At 48.5% G+C, this 20,289-nt stretch overlaps 1 protein-coding gene across 1 annotated transcript in view; it reads right to left on the bottom strand.

Moving 5' to 3' along the window:
- Positions 1-1,484: 1,484 nt before the first annotated feature.
- SPON1 (spondin 1) overlaps positions 1,485-20,289 on the bottom strand; it is a 284,780-nt gene continuing 265,975 nt past the window's right edge. The window contains exons 8-16 of the mRNA XM_084772987.1: positions 14,105-14,306; positions 12,325-12,465; positions 11,808-11,883; positions 10,667-10,849; positions 8,636-8,806; positions 8,369-8,536; positions 7,469-7,633; positions 5,419-5,682; positions 1,485-2,982 (exon numbers count right to left, since the gene is read on the bottom strand). Of these exons, the coding sequence (XP_084629113.1) occupies positions 2,819-2,982; positions 5,419-5,682; positions 7,469-7,633; positions 8,369-8,536; positions 8,636-8,806; positions 10,667-10,849; positions 11,808-11,883; positions 12,325-12,465; positions 14,105-14,306 (1,534 nt within the window). The 3' untranslated portion in view covers positions 1,485-2,818. The remainder of the gene's footprint in view (positions 2,983-5,418; positions 5,683-7,468; positions 7,634-8,368; positions 8,537-8,635; positions 8,807-10,666; positions 10,850-11,807; positions 11,884-12,324; positions 12,466-14,104; positions 14,307-20,289) is intronic.

Below are 20,289 nucleotides of genomic sequence, written 5' to 3'. Positions count from 1 at the left end.
TTCTAAAGCCAGGCTTTTGAAAACTCCAGGTCAGACTGTCATAAAATGGTCTACGGAAGCCTATGTGGTTCTCTGGGTTTTCTGACTTTAACAAGTTATTTATGAATTTATTTTTGGCTGGGAATACAGCTTCCAGCACGGGTGATGCAAGATTTTGTTTTCACTTTTTATTGTCTGAGAAGCATGGAGGCTTAATGAAAACAGGGCACAAAGATAATTTGACAGAGAGAATGTTTATATATTGACACATTAGCCATGCAGTTGCCGTGGACAGGTTTTGATGGGTTTCCAGACGCCGAAGGCCTGCTAGAGCGTGTGCTCTTGTCTGTTGCTTGCAGTCCTTGAGTATGCTGAAAGCGAGTGCAGAAGATAGCTCAAGTGAAAGCACAGCACAGGGTTTTTTACTTCGGGTCTAAAGGAGCCTAGGTTTTATTCCCATTTGCTGCAGCAGACTGCCCTCGGCTAAAACACGTTAGCATGGCGACGGGAAATTGACCCAATGTCTGATTGGGAAACAACTCTGAACTTACAATGTGGGTCTGACCAGATTACAACTGGTTTGGCATTGCTATCAAATACATACAACTTTAATTTCCTTTGGTTGAGTGCTGGGATTAAAGGTACGCACCACCATGCTCTTTATGTGGTGAGTTTGCTGTCTCTTTTACTAGCCCAAGGGGAAGCCCAGACAGATTGCATTTAGTAAGAAAATTTTTATTTCCAAAATCATTGATTCATCAGAAAAACATGACAACCACCTTAAAAGAAAAAAGAAAAAGGGGCTTTGGTAAGAAAGATTTGACATTCACAAACTCCCCATTGCAAACACAGCAATAAAATTTAGGACAAAAGCATGTTTCTCATTCTCCTCTTGGCCACCAGCCAGTTTTCTGGTTTTAAAAAGTCTCTCAAATCAGGATTAAAATTATACCCACGTGGGACCAGATAAGAACAGAAGAGGCTATCAGGAGCCCGCCACCATCTGGAGGGACTTTGGCTTTCATGGGTTGAGAATAAGTTTACGTCAGGATCACTTGCAAGGTGTTGCAAAAGGAGGCTGGGCACATTCTTTTTGTTTGTTTTTGTTTTTTCCAGATAGGGATTTCTTGTGTAGCCTTGGAGCTTTGTAGACCAGGCTGGCCTCGAACTCACTGAGATCCGCCTGCCTGTGCCTCCCGAGTGCTGGGATTACATGTGTGAGCAAGGCACTTCTTAGGGAAGGTTTGGGGATCCCAAATGGAAATTTATTAAGCGTCTTATTTCTTTGTATTATATGCCTTTGAAGGAGAAAGCAATTCATTAAAAATATCTAAAAATAACGTTGGAAATAATCCAGGCTTTTGACGGCTGAGGGGTGTGACGCCAGCGGCCTGCCTGGAGAGAACAGAAGCTCCATCTTGTTCTATAACCAAGGTAACTGCTGGAAAAAGACCCGAGCCTCCCGCCATTTAATTGGCCTAAAAGCAGAGACAGACCCAGTGAGATTTGTTTTGTTGTTTTTATTGAACAGGCTCTCTTGTGTTAAGGAAAATACATATTCGGGGGTTGTACATAAATGTGGCTGGAAATTTCCTGATGTCTTTAATGCAGATTCTTAAAGTAGTGTGTGCAAAGCACTGTGTGCACCTTGCCCTCAGTGTGTATTTGTGTGAAGCTTTAATAGACATGGATTTGCACAAGAATGTGCTGATAGTTTTAACAGATGCGCGAGCAAAACCTGCCAATGAGGTCGCAACTGTAAAGGTCCTCGTGCTCTGGTTGGTGGCTGGAGCTCACTGCCGACGGCTTGGGGGTCGGTGGGACCTCCTGGCCTTCCTCCTGGACTGTCCCTGAGAACCAGGGCCTGGCCCAGAAATCAGACTCAGGCATGACTGAATAACCCTTCTATGTTTGTGTCTTTGTCATGGAAATAGGTTGTCTCTCCCTCCTCCTTACAGTATCATGACTTTAAAAATGTTTAACTAGGGAAGATATTATTCCTGTTGAGGGGTTGACTTGGGGGCTTCCTGGCAGACTTAGCAGGTAGTTCTCAGAGCTGTAATGCCTTATTCTAAGGAAGTCTGGGAAACTTAAAAGGTCTGGGATATGTGTAGGAAGATTTTAAGTCGGGTTTGGAACCAGTACCTAGTTTACTGTCTGCATCAGTTCAAAGAAGGATCTGTTGACAAAAGGTTGTCAAACGTCCAGCATCCTAAGACAGGCGTGGCACCAACAATCAAAACCCAAGGGAAGTGTATTTTATGCTAAATTTCCTTTCTCACTGCTCACAATGAGATAAAGCAGCCATCATCACTCGCTGCCTTTCTGATACCATAAACCATAAACCTTCGTTCTTGTCCTCAAGGGCACGAGGAACTCATGACCCAGGAGACTTACCAAGATCCCCGGAGTTATGCTAAATGAAAAGAGATTTCCGTGACAATGAGCAAGCCAAAGGTGAGCCAGGGCAATCTGTCCTCTGCATCTGATGCCCTGTCTCCCGCATGCTGCTTCCTGGCAGCGAGAAAATGCTTGCTTCTCTCTGTGGACGTGGCCAGGGTCTCTGCCCTGCTTAAGCAGTTTAGTACAAGGTGATCCAATACTACTTATGTCAGTGTAGGAAGAGGGCCGCCTGAGGACAAGGGTGCCCCACTTGACCTGCACCCACCAACAAGTATTCAGACAGGATGCCCCTTGGCATCCATAAGACTATTGGGCAAACCACACCTTAAAAATGAAAACTAGTGGACACGATTTAAATCATCTTAAACAAGCAAACAGACCACGCAACCATTGGTGACTGGACTCTGGAATGCAGCCCCGGGGAGTCGCACCCCTGCTAACAAGGGTGCACGTTGCACGCTCTGATCTCCTTCTTGTCTTTGCAGCTGGTAAACTGGGAGCTTTTGAACCTCTTCTTCACAGTCATGTAGCGCTCCTGAATCCCGCCTCCGCACAGCTTGCTGCATTCTGACCAGGCTGTCCATGGGCGCATCCGACAGCCTGAAAGTAGGAGACTGGTTAGGCCAGCAAAATGCGAGTGGTGACTCCCAAGAGGGCTGTCCAGTGAGTTGTCTGGCCTTTTGCTGCTTCTCTGTGTAATGCGTGATTGAATTAATTAGTGCCTGATGTTTTTATTAGGGCCTATTAGTTCATATGTGATGGGTTGAAAAGCTATGGCCAGTAATGAGTGCACTGGGTCCCTTCTTGTCAAAGGGCAGTCTGTTTTCCCACCTTGTGAGCCTAGGCTCGGCTTGTTTGGGTGTGAGCAGGCACCATGCCTGAGAAGAACCGCTAGGTGGGAGTAAGTCTGGTGACCTCACTGACGAGATCCTCTAGAAAGAGGCCCCCAGAAAGCAGGTGACGCTGGGGGTGCTGTTCCCTCCCTACTTGATTGATAAGAATGAGCCCAACACAGCTAAACTTCAGAATCTAAGCCAGCTTGTCTCTGAGCTGCAGGGGAGTGCTAATAAAGCTTTCTTTAAAGCCCTGACTTCTAAGTTGTGACGGTCAGGGAGCACTGAGGTACTTCATGAGCCTCCCTGCCCGAGCTTTTAGCCTACCGAGTACTAAGTAAAAGGAACAATTCTTTTCTTCTTCCTATGAAACATGAACCTCCTCTGACCTCCAGAGATGAGGTCATACGACAACACTCATATAGCTCGCCTCTGAACACAGCGTGCTCATGACTGTGTATTAGGTACCTGTTTACCATACCACAGCAGAGTTAACTTCTTAGCACAAAGCTGCCGTCATCCGGTATGGACTAATGGCTGACCGCCTGCCATAGACATTTTTGGCATATGACCACTTCCTAAGGAAAGGGCCTGCTTAGTAGTCCATCTCTGCTGAAGGATGAAATGCCTTTTCGTTTGTTTTCTTTCTTGAGACAGGGTGTGTGTCTAGCCTTGGCTGTCCTGGATCTAACTCTGTAGATCAGGCTGGCCTCTGCCTCCCAAGTACTGGGATGAAAGGCTGTCTTAAGGAAGTCAGCCCACTCCCACTTTTATATGATCACCTTTTTTGCCCCTAGGGAATTCAAAGAACATGTGCCCATGGATTTAAGCGTTGGATCATCTTAACTCATCACTGTGTGGGCCTGTCAATCATTTGGCTTGCTCGGTTTGGATTAGCTCATTCAATACTGTCATTCCATGTAGGGCTTATTAAATTTTTCTTATGTGTGTGTGATGTTTTGCCTATCTGTTCACCGTATGCATGCAGTGCTTGTGGAGGCCAGAAGAGGGCACCAGATCCCCAGGGACTAGAGTGATAGAAGGGTGCAAGCCCCCTGGTGGGTGCTGGGAATTGAACCAGGGTCCTCTGGAAGAGCAGTCAGTGCGCCTAACCACTGAGCCATCCCACCCTTGGGATGATGATTTTTAAAGAATGGGTTTATGTTTCTTATTTATGCATAGCTGCATGAGTGCCTAGCCTAGTGTGTGCGTTGATGAGAGAATCATTCTGTGGAGTTGGTTCTCTCCTGCCACCATGTGGCTTCTAGAACTTAAACTCAGGCTGTTGGGCTTGGAAGGAAGTGCCGTTACCTGCTGAGGCACCTTTTTCCACAACCTTCCCCCAGCCATAAGCAACACTGGCCTCCGTGCTTTGTCTCCTCTAAATCACCTAATGCGGGTCAGTTAACACCATAAGACCCCAACTCCTCTGCGATCAGTCGCTCACTTTACACCCAAGTCTCTAGTCTGGTTTCCTGCCTCTCCTTGCAGTCTTTCATGCTTGCATCCCACCTGTTGTTGCTTAGTGCGTCCTCTGGTGCTCTGCCTTGGCAGTGCTGAGGTCGGCCGGCTCAGTGTGCTCTTTAACCGGCAAGCTCCTTAAGATTCACACAAGACTTCTCTGCTCTGGCATTGGCTTGAACTTTGCTGTGTGCCCATTCTCTGGCTTCCTTTGTGCTTGGTTCATTGTTCTGTTGGGAGTGCTCACTGCTTATGTGGCAGCCTGGGCCCAACTTAATTTGAAAAAATAAAAATCCAAATGCTAATCTGTGTGGTTAGCACTAAACCAAGAAGCCATAGGCCAGGGCAGTCCCGTCTCAGCCCTACCCTTAAAGGGATGATTGGTCTGAGGGGTCATAAAGATTTCCCTAGACAACCAGGCTCCTCTCACACGTCTGTGCCATCGGTTTCCCCTTTTTGCAAGGGCAAATGGGGGTGGTTAGTCATAGCTGATTGTGAGCAAGTGCTTTACAAATGTGAAGAAAGAACAGAGTACAATTTCTAGAGGCTCTTTGCTTGAAAACCTATTTTGACAGTCAATTATCATATCTAATATTTTTTTTTTTGCTACAAATATCAACCCAATCTCTTCTGTATAAATTATGCTTTTTTTAGTACTTGGGAATCAAAATTTGGTTTGAATAATCCAAGAAGTGCCTCTTTCTTCTCTTTGAGCCCAGATCAGGCCCCCCAGGAATGGTACCTGGGAACTGCTCGCCATCCGATTCTTCCCTTAGCTGCTCACTACGCCGGCTCTCTCGAGCCTCCCTCCAGCGCAGCTTCTGGACTGACGGGCTGCGAAGGCATTTCCGGGCACGGCACTTCTTGCGTTGCACAGTCTCTGGGCAGGGTGCACCTCCAAACTGAGGTTCCATTTGGATTGTCCGGGTTCGAATCATGTGGCCTTTGCCACATGACTTGTTACATTCAGACCACTGGGACCACTCACTGAGTTCACAGTCGATGGCTGGCAAGATACAGACAGGTGTGAGTGTATCTATGTCTGGAACAAAATAGTTGAGTATACCCCTTTGGCCCTCTCAGCTAGGCTGCCAAGAACAACAGGCCATTTTCCAGGAGAAACTGGTTTCAAGCCACAGTGGGGTTATCTAGAACACAGCCAGTCAGCAGTGGGGGCAAGGTTGGTGGCAGCTCATGACCCCACACTCTTCTCATTCCAACCCCTCTATGATTTAGCCAGGTGACCGGGGACTTTGAAGGTCTTTTTCTAGCTTCATGCCCCGTCAGGTATCTTCCTAGAATAGTCATATCAGGTGGCACTGACACCTCCCCCCACCCCCCAAGGCCTCAAGGAACCTATATTTCCTCAGGGAAGCCATAATACGGTCTTCAGAGAATGGCCACGTATTTCATAGCCTTTGGAGAGAACAAGATGGCAGGTGGCTTGCCGCCATGGGCCCTTACCTAGGGGTCTCTCAAACCTGTGCAGTCTTTCTTACTCTACATCCTGCATAGGTGGTCTGGGTAAAGCACACTGAAGCCCAGGTAGGGAATTCCAGAGCAGAGGTGTTCTATGGCTTTCTCGTTGTAAAAGATACAGCGATTTCTTGTGAGGGGAAACAGCATTTGGGTCTGATTTCCAGTGTGTGTCCAAGGCAGCAAATGATTCCACATGCTGTTTTTGTAAAGCCTGGACCAGTTCACACTGCCTAATAGGGATAATTGTAACTTTTGAATTAGGCTATGAGGATTAAAGGAGCTATTTGCTCCTAACAGTGCCCTGCAGGTATTCACGTCCTGGGCCCCTGTAATGGACCCTGTGGATATAAAGGCGTATTTGAATTGGTGGCTTGTCAGCCATTTAGTAAAGGCTATGGAGTCCAGTCATCGAGGTAGCTAACTACGGTTAGTAAAAGCCTCAGGCTGCTGAGCTCATTGGCTGAGGCCTGCACCTGCTTACACTTGGTGCCAGGAGTGGGGTTTACTCCTCAGAGCATCCTAAAACTGTTGTGCTGCTGTACAGACCGGGAAACAGAGGAGCAAGGACAAGTGGTACCAGCGGCTGGCTACACAGGTTTCAGAGGGAGATGTGAGCAGCATGGCTTTGAGAACCTGACCTTTGCTTTCCTCCTTTCCAGGATGATGGCGTCATTGACTTAATGGCCAACCTCCACTGAAATACAGTGATCACATGGTGCAGGGATAGAATTGAAAGGTTCAGAAAGTTCACGGGTCAGACAAGCCCATAAGTGGGGAGGGAAAAGCCTGGAGCTGTTGACTTGTGCTACGCATTCAATACCTGTCTCCCATTTAGGCTGCACAGTCACGTTGTGTGGTTTGCAGACAACAATAAGATTGAAGTCGGATTCTGCCAACACAGAATCCTTTGTCTCAGACAAATTAGTCTCATTATAGGATCTAACAGTATACACATTCTTTTCGTGTATATGTGTGTGCAAAGGCATGTCTAAGCCCAAAGATGATTTTTGGTGTTTTTCTCCATTGTTCTCCACTGTATGTACTGAGAAAGGGACTCTTGCTGAACCTAGGGATCACTGATTCCAGCTGGTCTGGCCAGCTTGCCCCGTGTTCATCATGCTTGCTGGGCTTTTAATGTGGAGGTCCCTATGCTTGTACACAAAGAGATTTATCCACTTAGCCACCTCCCTATCTGGCAGTATTAGCACATAGCTGGCTGGGGCTGGCCGTATTAGCACATAGCTGGCTGGGGCTCACTGGATCAAGGTACGTTGGAGGCGGGAAGGGGTGGGCTTCCGGGACCCGGGACTCACGGCATTCTGGCAGCATGCACTTCTCCGCCTGCTCCAGTTCCTCGTTACAGTCACCCAGCTCTGCCAGAGACTTGAGCATCCGCTGGCGGGTCCTCATGCCTTTCCCACAGGTCACGCTGCAGTCGCTCCACTCGGACCAGGGAGACAGCAAGCACGGGATGGTGTCTAGGTCAAGAGCCAAGTTTGGCACTGAGATCACAGGCACCATCTGCTGGGTTGGAGCTCAGCCCTATATTACCCGCAGCGGCACTGGCCACTGGAATCGAGTGGCGTTGGATGCTGGGGTCAGAGTGAACAGCCGGAACAGGAAGTGGCTCTCGGCCTATTGTGTTTGTTACTTTTCCATATCTCCTGTGGCCCAGCTGGTGGTCATGACCTGATGCCAGGCGAGGTCAGTGAGGTAGAGCACAGAACACCCCTCAGTGTGTAGTAGTACCCCAGACTGGGATTGGCTCAGTGATGCAGTTTTGCTTGTCTGAATTGAAATCCCTGGAGTGTGTGTGTGTGTGTGTGTGTGTGTGTGTGTGTGTGTGTGTTTGTGTGAACGGAGTGGGCAGAGTTGTGCCTTATGATACCTGACAAGGCCATTGTAAAACAGGAATGTGCTAGACACAGTGGTGTATACTTTTCCTCTCAGTGCCTGGGTGGCAGAGGCAGGGGGATCTCTGTGAGTTCAAGTTTCAGGCCAGGCAGGGCTTTACAATGAGACCCTGTCTCAATCCCACAAACAAACAAATAAACAAAAAAAACCCAGGGATGGCTTGGATTTGGCCAATGATGTATTATCTAAGTTTACTGTCCCAGGGAAATTGCTCCTGTGGACTACAGCTGCAGGTGGACTCTATCCAGAAGCCACCAGTGTGAGGCTCCCTGCCCAGAGCCCTCCCCATACCCACTCACGGCACTCAGGCATCATGCACTTCTCCGCCTGTGATGTTTCTGCCTTGCACATGGAGCCGTCTGCTGGGCTCATCTTGACCATGCGGTGCCGCTTCTTCATGCCCATCCCACAGGTGGCGCTGCAGTCATCCCACTCACCCCACTCGGTCACCAGGCAGCTGCTAGGAGCTAGGAAGTTCATACAGTTGGAGTTCTGGGGTGTGTGTCGGGGATCCACCTGCTTGCCCCACCCACCTACAGGACACACCCCGCGGTCCCCCAACTCACAGCATTCCTCGTTGACTGTGCACTTCTCTGTCTCCTCGGTGGGCAGCGTGCACACCGAGCCATCCTCTGGGAACTGCTTGACGTACCTCTCCCGGGACCTCATGCCCATGCCACACGAGATGCTGCAGGGCGACCAGGTGATCCACTCTGACATGGTACAGGTGGAGCCATCTGCAACACAGCGAGCATGCTCAGGAGGGGGCAGGAAAGAACCTGGCATCGGTACAGGAGCACTCTGAGAGGAGAGGCATTGACTGAGTACGTGTCCAAGGTTCAAGGAACGGGTCCAGGAGTTTAGACTGTCATTTTCCCTGGGGGCACTTTCCTGAGGAGGAGGGGAAAAAGACTTCAATTCCACTGCTGTCATTAGCTCCTTACTCTAGTCCCCCCAAAAGAGCCTTGGTGTTGACAGTGACCCCCCAATGTCACTGCAGCCTTCTGTGTAGCAGGGCTTGGTCCCTCCACAGTGCTCTCTCTGAGGCTCAGATGGTTAGCGATGATCCCCATGGGAATGAAGCCCTGAGAGGCAGGCCAGCCTGCTGCTAGGAAAAGCTGGCAAGTAGCGGACCGGAGGGAGCCTGGCTTAGCTAGCCTCTGGTTGGAATGGCTTTTCTTCAGACTGGGCACCATTCCAGTCTGTGTAGCTCCGCCACAGCCTCCTTTTACCTCAGAATAAGGACTGAAAACATTCTAGACCTATACAGGGAAAGAGAGGAGCCGTGCAGGCGCAGGCAGCTGCCCTTTGCCCAGCAATTGGCTTCCTGCACTCTTGAAGGCTGTGTGTGGTGACGTAGGCTTTGCGAACCTGCAGAAATCAAGCCTGACCTTTGAGCAGTTCCAGATAGAGAGATAAAGTAAGCAATAAGCATGAAGGTCCTGGTATGAAGCAAGCGCCCTGCGTTAGGCCCCGGTGGAATTCGGGAGAGGGAGCAGGAATGACAATTATTTAAAAAGCAGTGGGAAGCCCAGCTAGATGTCACACACCTATAATCTCAGAGGCTGAGGCAGGAGGATCATGAGTTCTTGACCAGCTTGAGCTATAGAGAGCTCTAGGCTGGCCTGGGCTATCTGCTGAGGTATTTTCCCAAGCTCCCAAACGAAGGAAGAAAGAAAAGGGAAGAAAATGAAGGAAAGAAAGAAAATGGAACCAAGCTAAGGGTCAGAAACAAGCTACTTGTTTGTTGTTTGTAATTTGTCATAAAACATCTACTGCCTCTGTAGTCCTGTGTATGTCCATGGCTGGAGTATTTGTGTGTGTGTGTGTGTGTGCGAGCATGTGCTGTGGTTGAATATATGTCCCCAGCAGCTCAAGTATGAACTATTGGACTCCAGATGGTGGTGTTATTGTAAGAAATATAATATATGAGTCTTTTCTGTCAAATATTATAAAACTTATGTTTGTAATAAGAGATTAAAAATCTTTATCTCTTCCACCTTTAAGACTTTTATACAAATATTTTAACCCTACAGATCCAGTTAAACCTTTACTTACACAAAGGCCTACTGCTCTATTCTAGGAGTCTGATGGCCAGAGAAGGGAGCCTTGTCTCAGTTCTTGCATCAATTCTTTTCAGACCAGCTGACTGAATATGATTGTGAGGTCTGACCCCAACCAGTATGTTAAAGACACGGGCATCACCTGAGAAGTAAAAGCCAAATGCACTTCCTGTCTGTGTTCACTCTTCCTGGGCATACTCTCTGGGTCAAGAGTAAACTTCAGCCAGAATGGGGAGTGTGTGTGGAGACTTTTGGAAGTGGGGCCAGCTTGAGAAAGTAGCACCGGCTAAATCCTCTGACGCCAAATAACACCTTCCCCGCCTAATGTTGTAGCAGCCATTTTGGTCTAGGTGACATAAAAGTAACACAAAGGAAGAAGCCAGCCAGTCTCAGGAACTCTGTTATAGTATGATGGGGCTGTGTTCCGAGGACACTATAGGAGTAACAGTGATGTCACTTCAGGAATACTGCCCACCGTAGTGTGAGGGACCTCCCTTTCCAGTCTCCTCCAGCTAGCCCAGACTGTCCCCTTACCCTCATCGCTGCAGCCGGGGCCCATGCAGGGCTGGAAGTCCTGCGTATCCGGACAGGGGACGCTGAGGTCCAGCTGTGCCTTCAGCATGCGTTGCCGCATCCTTTTGCCCTTCTCACACGTGGAGGAGCTGCAGGCCGACCACGGGGACCAGTTGGAGTAGATGCAGGTTTCGGGGGTGTCATCTGTAAAGAGTGTTTGACCTGTTCTCCCTGGGAGCCTGTGGAAGCCGCCATTGGCTTCTCTGAAGGCTCAGCTGTGGGTTTGGGGTTGGAAGCGGACACTCTCTCCGTTTAAAAATGATGTTCTAACATCCTGCTGGTAACCATCTAACGAATAGCGGCCGCTCTCCTCCTGCAGAATCTTTTTGCATATGTGCATCTTCTCCTCACTGCCCTGCCCTGGGCAGATTTGGTTCGGAGCACATAGGCGTCTCCTAGGCAGCTTTAGAAAGCCTGCAGCTCGCCTGCAACTCACTTTCCCATTGGCTCCACCCACAGGTGCCAGTTCACTGAGCACTTGCCCTGTGCTGGCACCTGTAAGAACCTTAGTAATTCAGCCTCATCTCTCGGAGGCAGCGTCTGTTTTTATGCCCATTTCCTAGTTGAGGGAAGAGAGGTAGGAAGGTTAGCTTCTTGTCAGGGTCACAGACCCTTGAAGGTCTAGGTTTTGTGAGGAACCTTAAATTCAAACCAAGGCTCTGCCTCTCTCTCCTGACTGTAGGGCCTGGACCCTTTGCCCTGATGAAGGGTAGGTGAACTTGCTTCTGACTAGCTTGGCACACAAGCCTCAGAGCAGGCAGTGATGTGGCTACTGCGAAACCTAACAAATGCCACTTTTGTGGCCATGATAGAGAACTGATGTTAAGTACTTCTTCTAATGTCACCCCTTCACCAGGTGCCAGATGTCACCTTAGATTCTAGGGGTGTTTTTTGTTTTTTGGGTTTTTTTTTGGTTGGTTGGTTTTTATTTTTGTTGTTTTTTGTTTTGGCTAGGTGCTGGGGATAGAAGCCAGGCTTGGTACATGCCAAGCCCCATACTAAGACACTAAGCCCCTTTTGACCCCCTTAGCATCTGGTTATTTCGGAGGCTGCTGGTCATGCCAGTTTATGTTGCCACCTGCCACAGAGGAGAACAACAAACCTTCATCTTTCTCTTCTGGCGCCAGGTCAGCCACAATGTCATCCACGTTGTCGGGTACAATGTTGCATTGCTCTCCCTGCAAAAGAAACGGAGAGTGCACGTTTGAGAAAAGAGACTGTACAAGGGAGAGATGGGATACCCAAATCTAATATTTCCTTGGCACAAAACCCATGCCATGGCAGAGCTCTGGGCCAACTTTTATAGCATAGATGAAAAGAAATGCAAGAAAGCAAAGACAAAAACAACAACAAAAAAAGCATCGACTAAACAGATGCCCTCACCACAGCAGACATTAACAATGAACTGAAGAACTCGTGATAAACTGATCTGCGTAGATCGACTCATTCATTTGAGCCTGGCTCCACTCTGGGTGGCTTTTACTACTTTACATCTAAAAGGACAGTTTTCATACTTGAAACCCCAGGAGGCCCAGAAACCCCACAGCCCGAGTTGCTTCCCACCAGAGGCCCCAGTGATTCTAGAAAGGTGTGTGGCACATCTGCCCTCCTCACAGTACCTTCCGGGCGATTCTCTCGATGACCACTCTGGCCACTTGTGTGATGGACCCACCTTCTGGGTCATAGAAAGGGCTCTGAGGATGGTCCAGGCTAGTCAGGGGCCGGATCTTTTCCTGAGGAATTGTGGGCTTGTTTGGTGACTGCAGGGACAAAACAGACAGAGTAGGAAGTACAACGTGAAAGGCTTGCCAATTGTGAAAGCACAATTTGTTATTGTGCATCAGACAAAAACTCCGACAGGACCTGTGTGTGTGTGTGTGTGTGTGTGTGTGTGTGTGTGATTCTGGGACTCAAACACAGGACCTTGCTCTGGTTGGAATTTAGGAAATGTCACTGTATTTCTGGAATCCCTCTTGTGCAGGGCCTGTGCTTGGAAATCCATAAACCTGTTAGAATCTTCCACACGCGCACCACCCAGCTGGAGGAGCCGAGTTCCAAAGAGGTCATCCAAGCTTAGAAATGGCTGAGCCAGCTTGACCTGGATCCAAGGCTTTTCCTGCTGGACCAGGCAGCAAGCTGTTCTCGTGTCAGGTCAGATGTGAGTCACGCTGTCTGATGCCTGCTTAGGCCAGCCATTGCTGTGGGAAGGGAGCCCCAGACTACAGACGGAATGGGATGAGTGTGGCAGGCTTGGAAAGCTGCGTACAAGCCAGCCATAGTGCACACCTGTGGGGGATGGGGAGTCTGATGCTAGCCTGGGCTATATAGGGAGAACATGTCTAAAACAAGAAATAAAAACTAAATGAGAGTTGGGTATGTAGAGCCTTTGCCTAGCATGGGCAAGGCTCTGGGGCCCGGGGGGTGGGGGGTGGGGTGGGGTTCTATGCAAACCTCCCAACCGAACAACTTGGCAGTGAACATTTGCAATCAGGGCATCAGATAGAGCCGTCTTGAAGACTCACAGCGTACTGAGTCACTGCTCTCTCATGCATTTCCTCCTTTTTGTCTGTGTAAATGTACATGTGAGTACAGGAGCCTGCGTACGTGTGTGGGAGACCAGAGGTCCACTTTGGGTGTCATTCCTCAAACACTCTCTACCTTGCTTTTTGAGACAGGGTCTCTCAGTGGTCTGCGACTTGCAGAGTTGGCTAGGCTGGCTGGGCAGCAAGCTCCAGGGGTCCCTCCCGTACCCCCTCCCCAGCACCAGGACTACAGGCATGTGCCACCACGTCTGACTGTTTACCTAAGTTCTGGGGAATTGACTCAGGTCCTCCTGCTTACCCAGCAAGAACTTTGCCGACTTAGCTCTGTCTCCTACTATTTTTCTGATGGCTCCACACTTTAAAACTATCTTTAAAAGAGGATTTATTTAGACAGCTAAGGCTACACAGAGAAACTCTGTCTCAAAAAATTTAAAAAGGGGGGGGATTTATTTATGTAAAACTATCTTTTAAAAAGATTTATTTAAAAATATCTTTAAAAAATATTTATTTATTTTATATGTTTAAAGTGTGTTTTTTTTTGCCTGCCTGCATGTATGTTCATCGCCTCCGTGCCTGGTACCCACTGATGTTAACATAGCGTCCTTGCAGGGGCTGGGAACTGAACTCATCTTCTGCAACAACAAGTGCTCTTAACCACTTAGCCACCTCTTAGGCCTTGTGATGGCTCCAGACTTTAATGCAGTTGGTACATAGAACAATGTGGCCACCCCACTAGACAAGGGACTTCTAGGATATGGCTGAGTCACACCCACTTCTGTTCCCAGGACACCTAGCATAGGGCAGACCAGCAGGGCTTGCTAAGGGAGTCTGCCTTCCACTGTGGGCACACACCTACCTCATAGGTCACCCCGCTGTCAGTGCCAGCATCCCAGGGAATCAAGTCCTGCACCACTTTCTGGACCCAGCCACACTCCTTGGTGCACAGATCCTCTGCAGATAGGCCCACATTCCAGTCGGGACTGGGGCCCATCATGGTCAAGAAGGACATTAGGTGGCGTGTCCTGTCCACTGAGAATTCAGCTGAGGGTGCGGCTCTCCTAAGAAACCAAATAAAGAGGCCATCACATTCGGGATGAGCTGCACACACATGTGGGGTCATGAGGCTTGGCTATGGCTAGAATCCAAGAGGGTCAGAGAGGAGGCAGCTGCCTCAGGCGTTCTTGGTTTGAGCTTGTGTCTCTTCAGAGCCTAGCTGGTGGATGGAGAGAACGCTATCACTTCCATACTATTTTTTAAAACCTGTATAGCATTTCCTAGTATGATTTTCTTTCTTTTTTCTTTCTTTTGCACAGCTGTGGACTGACTCATCTCTCACTGTAAAGCTCTGGGAAATTCAGTTTGTGTGTGTGTGTGTGTGTGTGTGTGTGTGTGTGTGTGTGTGTGTTGTGTGTGTGTGCGCTGCATGCACAGCTTTATTTCCCATGTTTACAACAGCCCCTGGCACACAGCACTCGGTGTATACATTTGAAGAAAAGAACAAATAACTTTGGTGTGTGTGGAGACAGTGACCCCCACACACATGAGCTCACTGTCAGTGCTCTTCCTGTCATCAACTCCTGAATCCTCCTGCCCACTCAGTGGAGATCTCCAGAGTGCTATTAGAGGGGGGGTCTTCCCATGCCTTTTGACTGTTTCCCCTAAGAGACCACCTAAGGCGAAGGCCCTATGTAGCACAAAGGCGCACCCTTCTAGTTTCTCTGGTTACCAGTTGAGTTGGAGAGCCCGGCACCTTTGAATGGCAGCTGAGTGTTCCAGCTGCTAGAAGTAATGTGTCCAGACTACAGCTACCAGGGGCAGCGCTTCGGCTTCCATCTCCTCAGGCTGCAAGGTCTCAGGAGAGACCACATTCCAGAGATGATGGAGATGGCTCACTGAGGGGGCTGGGGAGGAGAATCTCACTCTCTTAGCACACTCTAGGCGACAGACCCTTTTCCGCTTTTCCTTCACAGTGATCCAGTGGGAGTAGAGGCACGGCCCTGTGTTGTTGAGAGGAAATGAGAGTGATGAGCCTGGGGACATGGTCTCGGGTGCCAAGGCTTAACGGCAGCTTGGCACGACTCGAGAGCCTCAGGCTGCCAGCTGTGGGGATCCTTGGCTGGTCACCAGGTGCTCTCTTCCTCCCAGCTGGTAGCCCGTCAGCCTTAGCTGCCTCGAGAGGCCCTGCTCCTTCTGCTGAGAGCTGCTGCTTCCGCCTACCTCCACCTGGCCCAGAAAGTGATGACTCCAGACCCGGTGGGATCCACAGAATTAGATCATTGGCTCTTGGCAGACATAGGGAACCAACCAACACGCTCAGGGGAGGAAAGCTTAGGTGTGGGTCCTGACAGAGCTGTGTGTCCTTGAGCAAACTCAGACTTCTCTGAGTACTGGAATCATTTTTCATCTGTTTCTCTGTCTGTCTGTCACCTGTCTATCTTTCTTTGTGTGTGCTGTGTATGTGCACATATGTGTGGATGCATGTACCTCTGCTGTGTCTATTATTCTCCACCTTATGTTTGAGACAGCACCTCCCATTTGACCCATTTTGGTTCAACTCACTGGCCAGTAAGCTTCCGGGATCCACCTGTTTCTGCCCCCTCTCTACCAGTGCAGTGCTAGTGGGGGGGGGGGGGAAGATGGGAGTGGGAAAGGTGGGGAGGGGGGTTGGGGAGGCGGGGTTAGGCAGAAGCAACGGCTCTCAGCAGAAGGCGCAGGGCCTCTCAAGGCAGCTAAGGCTGACCAGCTACCAGCTGGGATGAAGAGCACCTGGTGACCAGCCAAGGATCCCCACAGCTGGCAGCCTGAGGCTCTCGAGTCACACAGGCACACATAGCTATGTCCAGCTTTTACACAGGCTCTGGAGAATGTGAACCCAGGTCCTCTTGCTTGTACAGCCTCTCCCCAGCCCCAGCATTCAAGTCTTTAAGATGGGATCACATGTCTGTATCAGCGGGATCTATCCTGCATACCGTGCTTAGTTCAGCACCTGACACCTTTGCTGTGATTACAACCATATAGGTCCAACAGCTTTACTTCCTTACCCTGAGAACCCCCAAAGGTGGAATGCTCCAAAATCCAAAGCAGCTCGGGTGCTGATGCAATGCCACAACCAGAGAATTTCGAAAATAATGAAATACTTGTATGTATGAAATTCTTAGAAAATATGTAATAGCCAGCAAGTGGAGCCAGTCTAGCTGTCACCCAATCGAGGAATGGGTTATATATATATATATATAACCCACTATGTATATATATATATATATATATATATATATATATATTAGAGGTTTAGTCATCCACGAAGAAAATGAAACCATGGCACTTGTGGAAAAATGCATAGAACCAGAAAGCATTATATTAAACAGAATAAGCGAAGCCCACAGATACTGCAGTTTTCCCTTTCATCTGTGGAATCTTTAAAAAATTATATACAGATGTGTGTTGTGCATGTGTGTGTGCTTGTGTGTGTGCACGTGCGTGTTTATGTAGGTCATGAAACTAGAAAGGGGATCATGAGAAAAGAGGAAGTGATTCTCCGTGTGCCATGGAAACGGAAGGTCAGAACTATCTGGGAAGCCAGGCAGAGGGGGCACTGGAGGAGTTCATGGCAGAGTGGGATGAATTTGAATAGACGGTGACACATGTGCGTGAAAATATCGTAATGAAACTCCACTTTGTATGCTAATTAAAAATCAGTGAACCTGTGCAAAGTTATCTTCAGGATGTGCTCTAAGGTGTGTGTGGAACAGAGGAGTTTTGACCTGGGTTCCATCCCCCAAGATATAACATTATGTGTGTATCAATGTTATTCACTTTTCAGAATCTGGAACTGCTCTGGTCTGGAGGCATTCTCACTAAGATACATTAGCTTGCTCTGTTCCTGAAAGAAAAGCACCGTGGGCCCAACGTGTGAGATGCGAAGAGGGGATGGAGGAGGCTTTTCTGGGTAGGCTTCCCACTGCAGCTATTACCAGTCTCGGGTCTGAGCCCCCAAATTCAGCACCCGCAGGCCAGCCAGGGCCAGGTGTTGTCCCCAAGCCTCACTCTCCTAGAAGCTCCCTGTGCCTGGCCAGGCCAGCCTGGGAGCAGGGATGTGGCCTTTATCTCTGTGCTTTGGAAAGTGTGGGTCCTTGGCAGCCCTAAGAACTTATCAGAAATGACAGAAATGGCTCCACGCAGATTCGGTGAATTAGCAATGTTCGGGTTTTAACAAGCTCTATAGGTGGAAACTACTTATCTTTTAAGCCCTTCACGTGTCACGTGTCAACGAGGCTTTCTAACCCACTGGCTGAGGCACGGGCCCACAGTCTGTCTATTCCTACGTGCCCTGCAGGTCTCTGTAGCCAGATATAATTGTAATGGATTCCTTATAATTCTTTCTTTCCCTCAAGGCTGGGAGCTTCTTAAGGGGTGAGCTTTGCCAGGGCTCCCCAGGTATGGAGGACCCCAGCGTACACACAGCTGAACACGTGTGTATCTGGTGGTGACTGAAGTGACCTTACTGTCTCTAGGTCTTGCAAACCCGGCTCCCTGTCTTTGGGTCTGAGCATTCTTACCTAAGAATACCTGACTGTGTATGTTTAATAAGAACAGCCCCCCAGGCTCATCTATTTGAATGTTTGGTCCCCAGACAATGGAACTCTTTGGGAAGGATTAGGGGGTGTGGCCTTGTTGGAGGATGTGTGTGTTATGGGGGGGGCAGAGGGCGGTGGACTTGTTCTCTTTCTGCCTCCTTTTGGATCAGGGCACTCAGCTACTGCACCAGCACCATACTTGTGGCCCACTATGCTCCCCCCTCTGTGAACATCATGGACTAAGCCGCTGAAACCGTAAATGCTTCTTCTATAAGTTGACTTGGTCCTGGTGTTTTGTTATGGTGACAAAAGGGTGACTAAGACATGCCCTGCAGACATGCTTGTCTTTCTGTGTGGCTAGGCACAGATGGAGGCTTCTCCGCTTCCTTATGAATTCCTCTGCATTGTGGGTCAGTGGTTTCAACTTCTTTGCGTATGCGGTGAGTGCATGTATGTAGGTTGTATGTGCATGTGTGCTGGGGAGCATGTATGTGTGTGTGCTGGGGAGGCTGGAGGACAACTTCAGATGTGGTTCTTCATGTGCTGTCTGTTGGGTTTGGGGCAGGTGGGTGGGAAGGGATAAAAACCTCTGCATCCTGAAACTTGCCAGGTAGGCTAGGCAGTCCCAAGCATCCACCTATTTCTCCGTCCATAGTGTTAGGATTATAAGCATGTGGCACCACACCTGACATTTTTAAAATGTCAGTTCTGGTCTTTGTACTTTCTTAGCAAACACTTGACTAACTGAGTCACCTCTCAGCCTCAGGAGCCTGCCTGATTTTTCTTTCTTTCTTTCTTTCTTTCTTTCTTTCTTTCTTTCTTTCTTTCTTTCTTTCTTTCTTTCTTTCTTTCTCCTTCCTTTCCCTCCCCCCCCTCCTATTCCTTTCTTTTTAAAATCAAGACAGGGTTTAGCCTTGGCTGCCTTGGAACTCACTCTAGACCAGGCTGGCCTCAAACTCAGAGATCTGCCTGCCTCTGCCTCCCCAATGCTAGGACTGAAGGCTTGCACCACCTCAGCAGCTGTCTTTAAGAAGGTTCCAAGGGAACTTATGTTCCCAGCTTTTATAGGACCAGCAGTCTGGGAGCTGAGGCACTACCCATCCGGCCTCATATCAAATGGCTGGCCTGTCTAGCAGTCCCTGGGGATGTAGCCCTCCTCTTCCATAGACACAGAGACAGCCTACTCTGCCCACTGCCTACCCATCTGCCTAAATATGTAATTTCATGAAATGGCTCATCTTCCTGTCATCTTAACTGGATTGCTAATCACCTGTGTTCTCAAAGGTGTTTCCCGAGATTAATCAAGGACCTCCCTGAATGTGGGAAGTTCCATCAATGGGCTGGCACTCCTGACTGAATGAAAAATGGAAGAAAGGGAAAAGCAAACTGGGCACCAGTACGCATCTCTGAGTTTTCTGGCTGCAGAAGCAATGTGACATCCACATCATGTTCCTGGTGTGTGGTGCCTTCCCTGTTACAGCAAACTGTATCCCTGTCTCCAAAACCCCGGGCCAAAATCTTTCCTTTCTTAAGTTGCTTTTTGCCAGGTATCCAGCTACAGCAAGAAAAGTAACTAAGATCCCACTCAGGGACAGAACGTCGCAGAAGCATTTTCAACCGCCATTGCGGCCAGCTTGAGGGTGGTGCCTTCCAGAGCTCAGTTAGAGGCTTCAGGGATGGAAGAGCTGGACCCCAAAAGGCATGGCTGTCTGCCTAGTAACGTGGCAATTTTGAATGCACAGGATGTAGGAACAATGTTTTTGTTTTTAACACCTTGCCCCTTTCTCTTACTCAGGACAAGAAAGTCCCCCCAGGCTATATAGTCCCCCCCCCAGTGCTTTTCCCCACTCTCTGCAAACTGCTTAGCAGCCCTGTCCTACCTCCACTCACCGACCTGATATGTCACTCAGAATTTCTTGTTTAATGTCATTTTCCCCTAATAGGTCCCAATAGAGTCGAGGCCATCTCTGTGGTTATTTCAGCTATCTTTCCTTGCTAGGTACAGATCTCAGCATGCAGTGGGATCCTTCCAAATGTTTGTCGAAATAAATGAATTAATCTAGGAAATGAATGTGGAGCTATTCTATTTCCTTTGACCTTCAAATTTAATTAAAGGTTGCTTCAAAGTATTTATTATTTCTCTTATAAAAACCTTACTTAAAATAATAAAATGGGCAAGTGTATGTGTGACTTTTTCTTAGGAAACGCTAGCCAGGGCTGGGGCTCTTTAATTTAGTCAAACTTTAATAAAAGTTCGTATTTATGTTCTCTTAGAAGTCTTCCAAGATATGACATTTTGCCTATTTGGTGCCTTTTTCTTTCATCTAGGACTCAAATTTGAACCCTTTCTTTTTTAAGCAAGGAGACTTGATACAGACTTATTACATGCCAGAGTATGTGACAAATGTAATTAAAATAATATTATATTCAAAATAGAACAGAAATAGAAATTAGTGACCTGGAATGG

The sequence above is a fragment of the Acomys minous genome (genome assembly GCF_964271855.1).
Source record: "Acomys minous genome assembly, chromosome: 2".
NCBI classification, from domain to species: Eukaryota; Metazoa; Chordata; class Mammalia; order Rodentia; family Muridae; genus Acomys; species Acomys minous.
The sequence above is the reverse complement of the archived record's forward strand: the minus strand, read 5'-3'. Positions and strand labels throughout refer to the sequence as shown.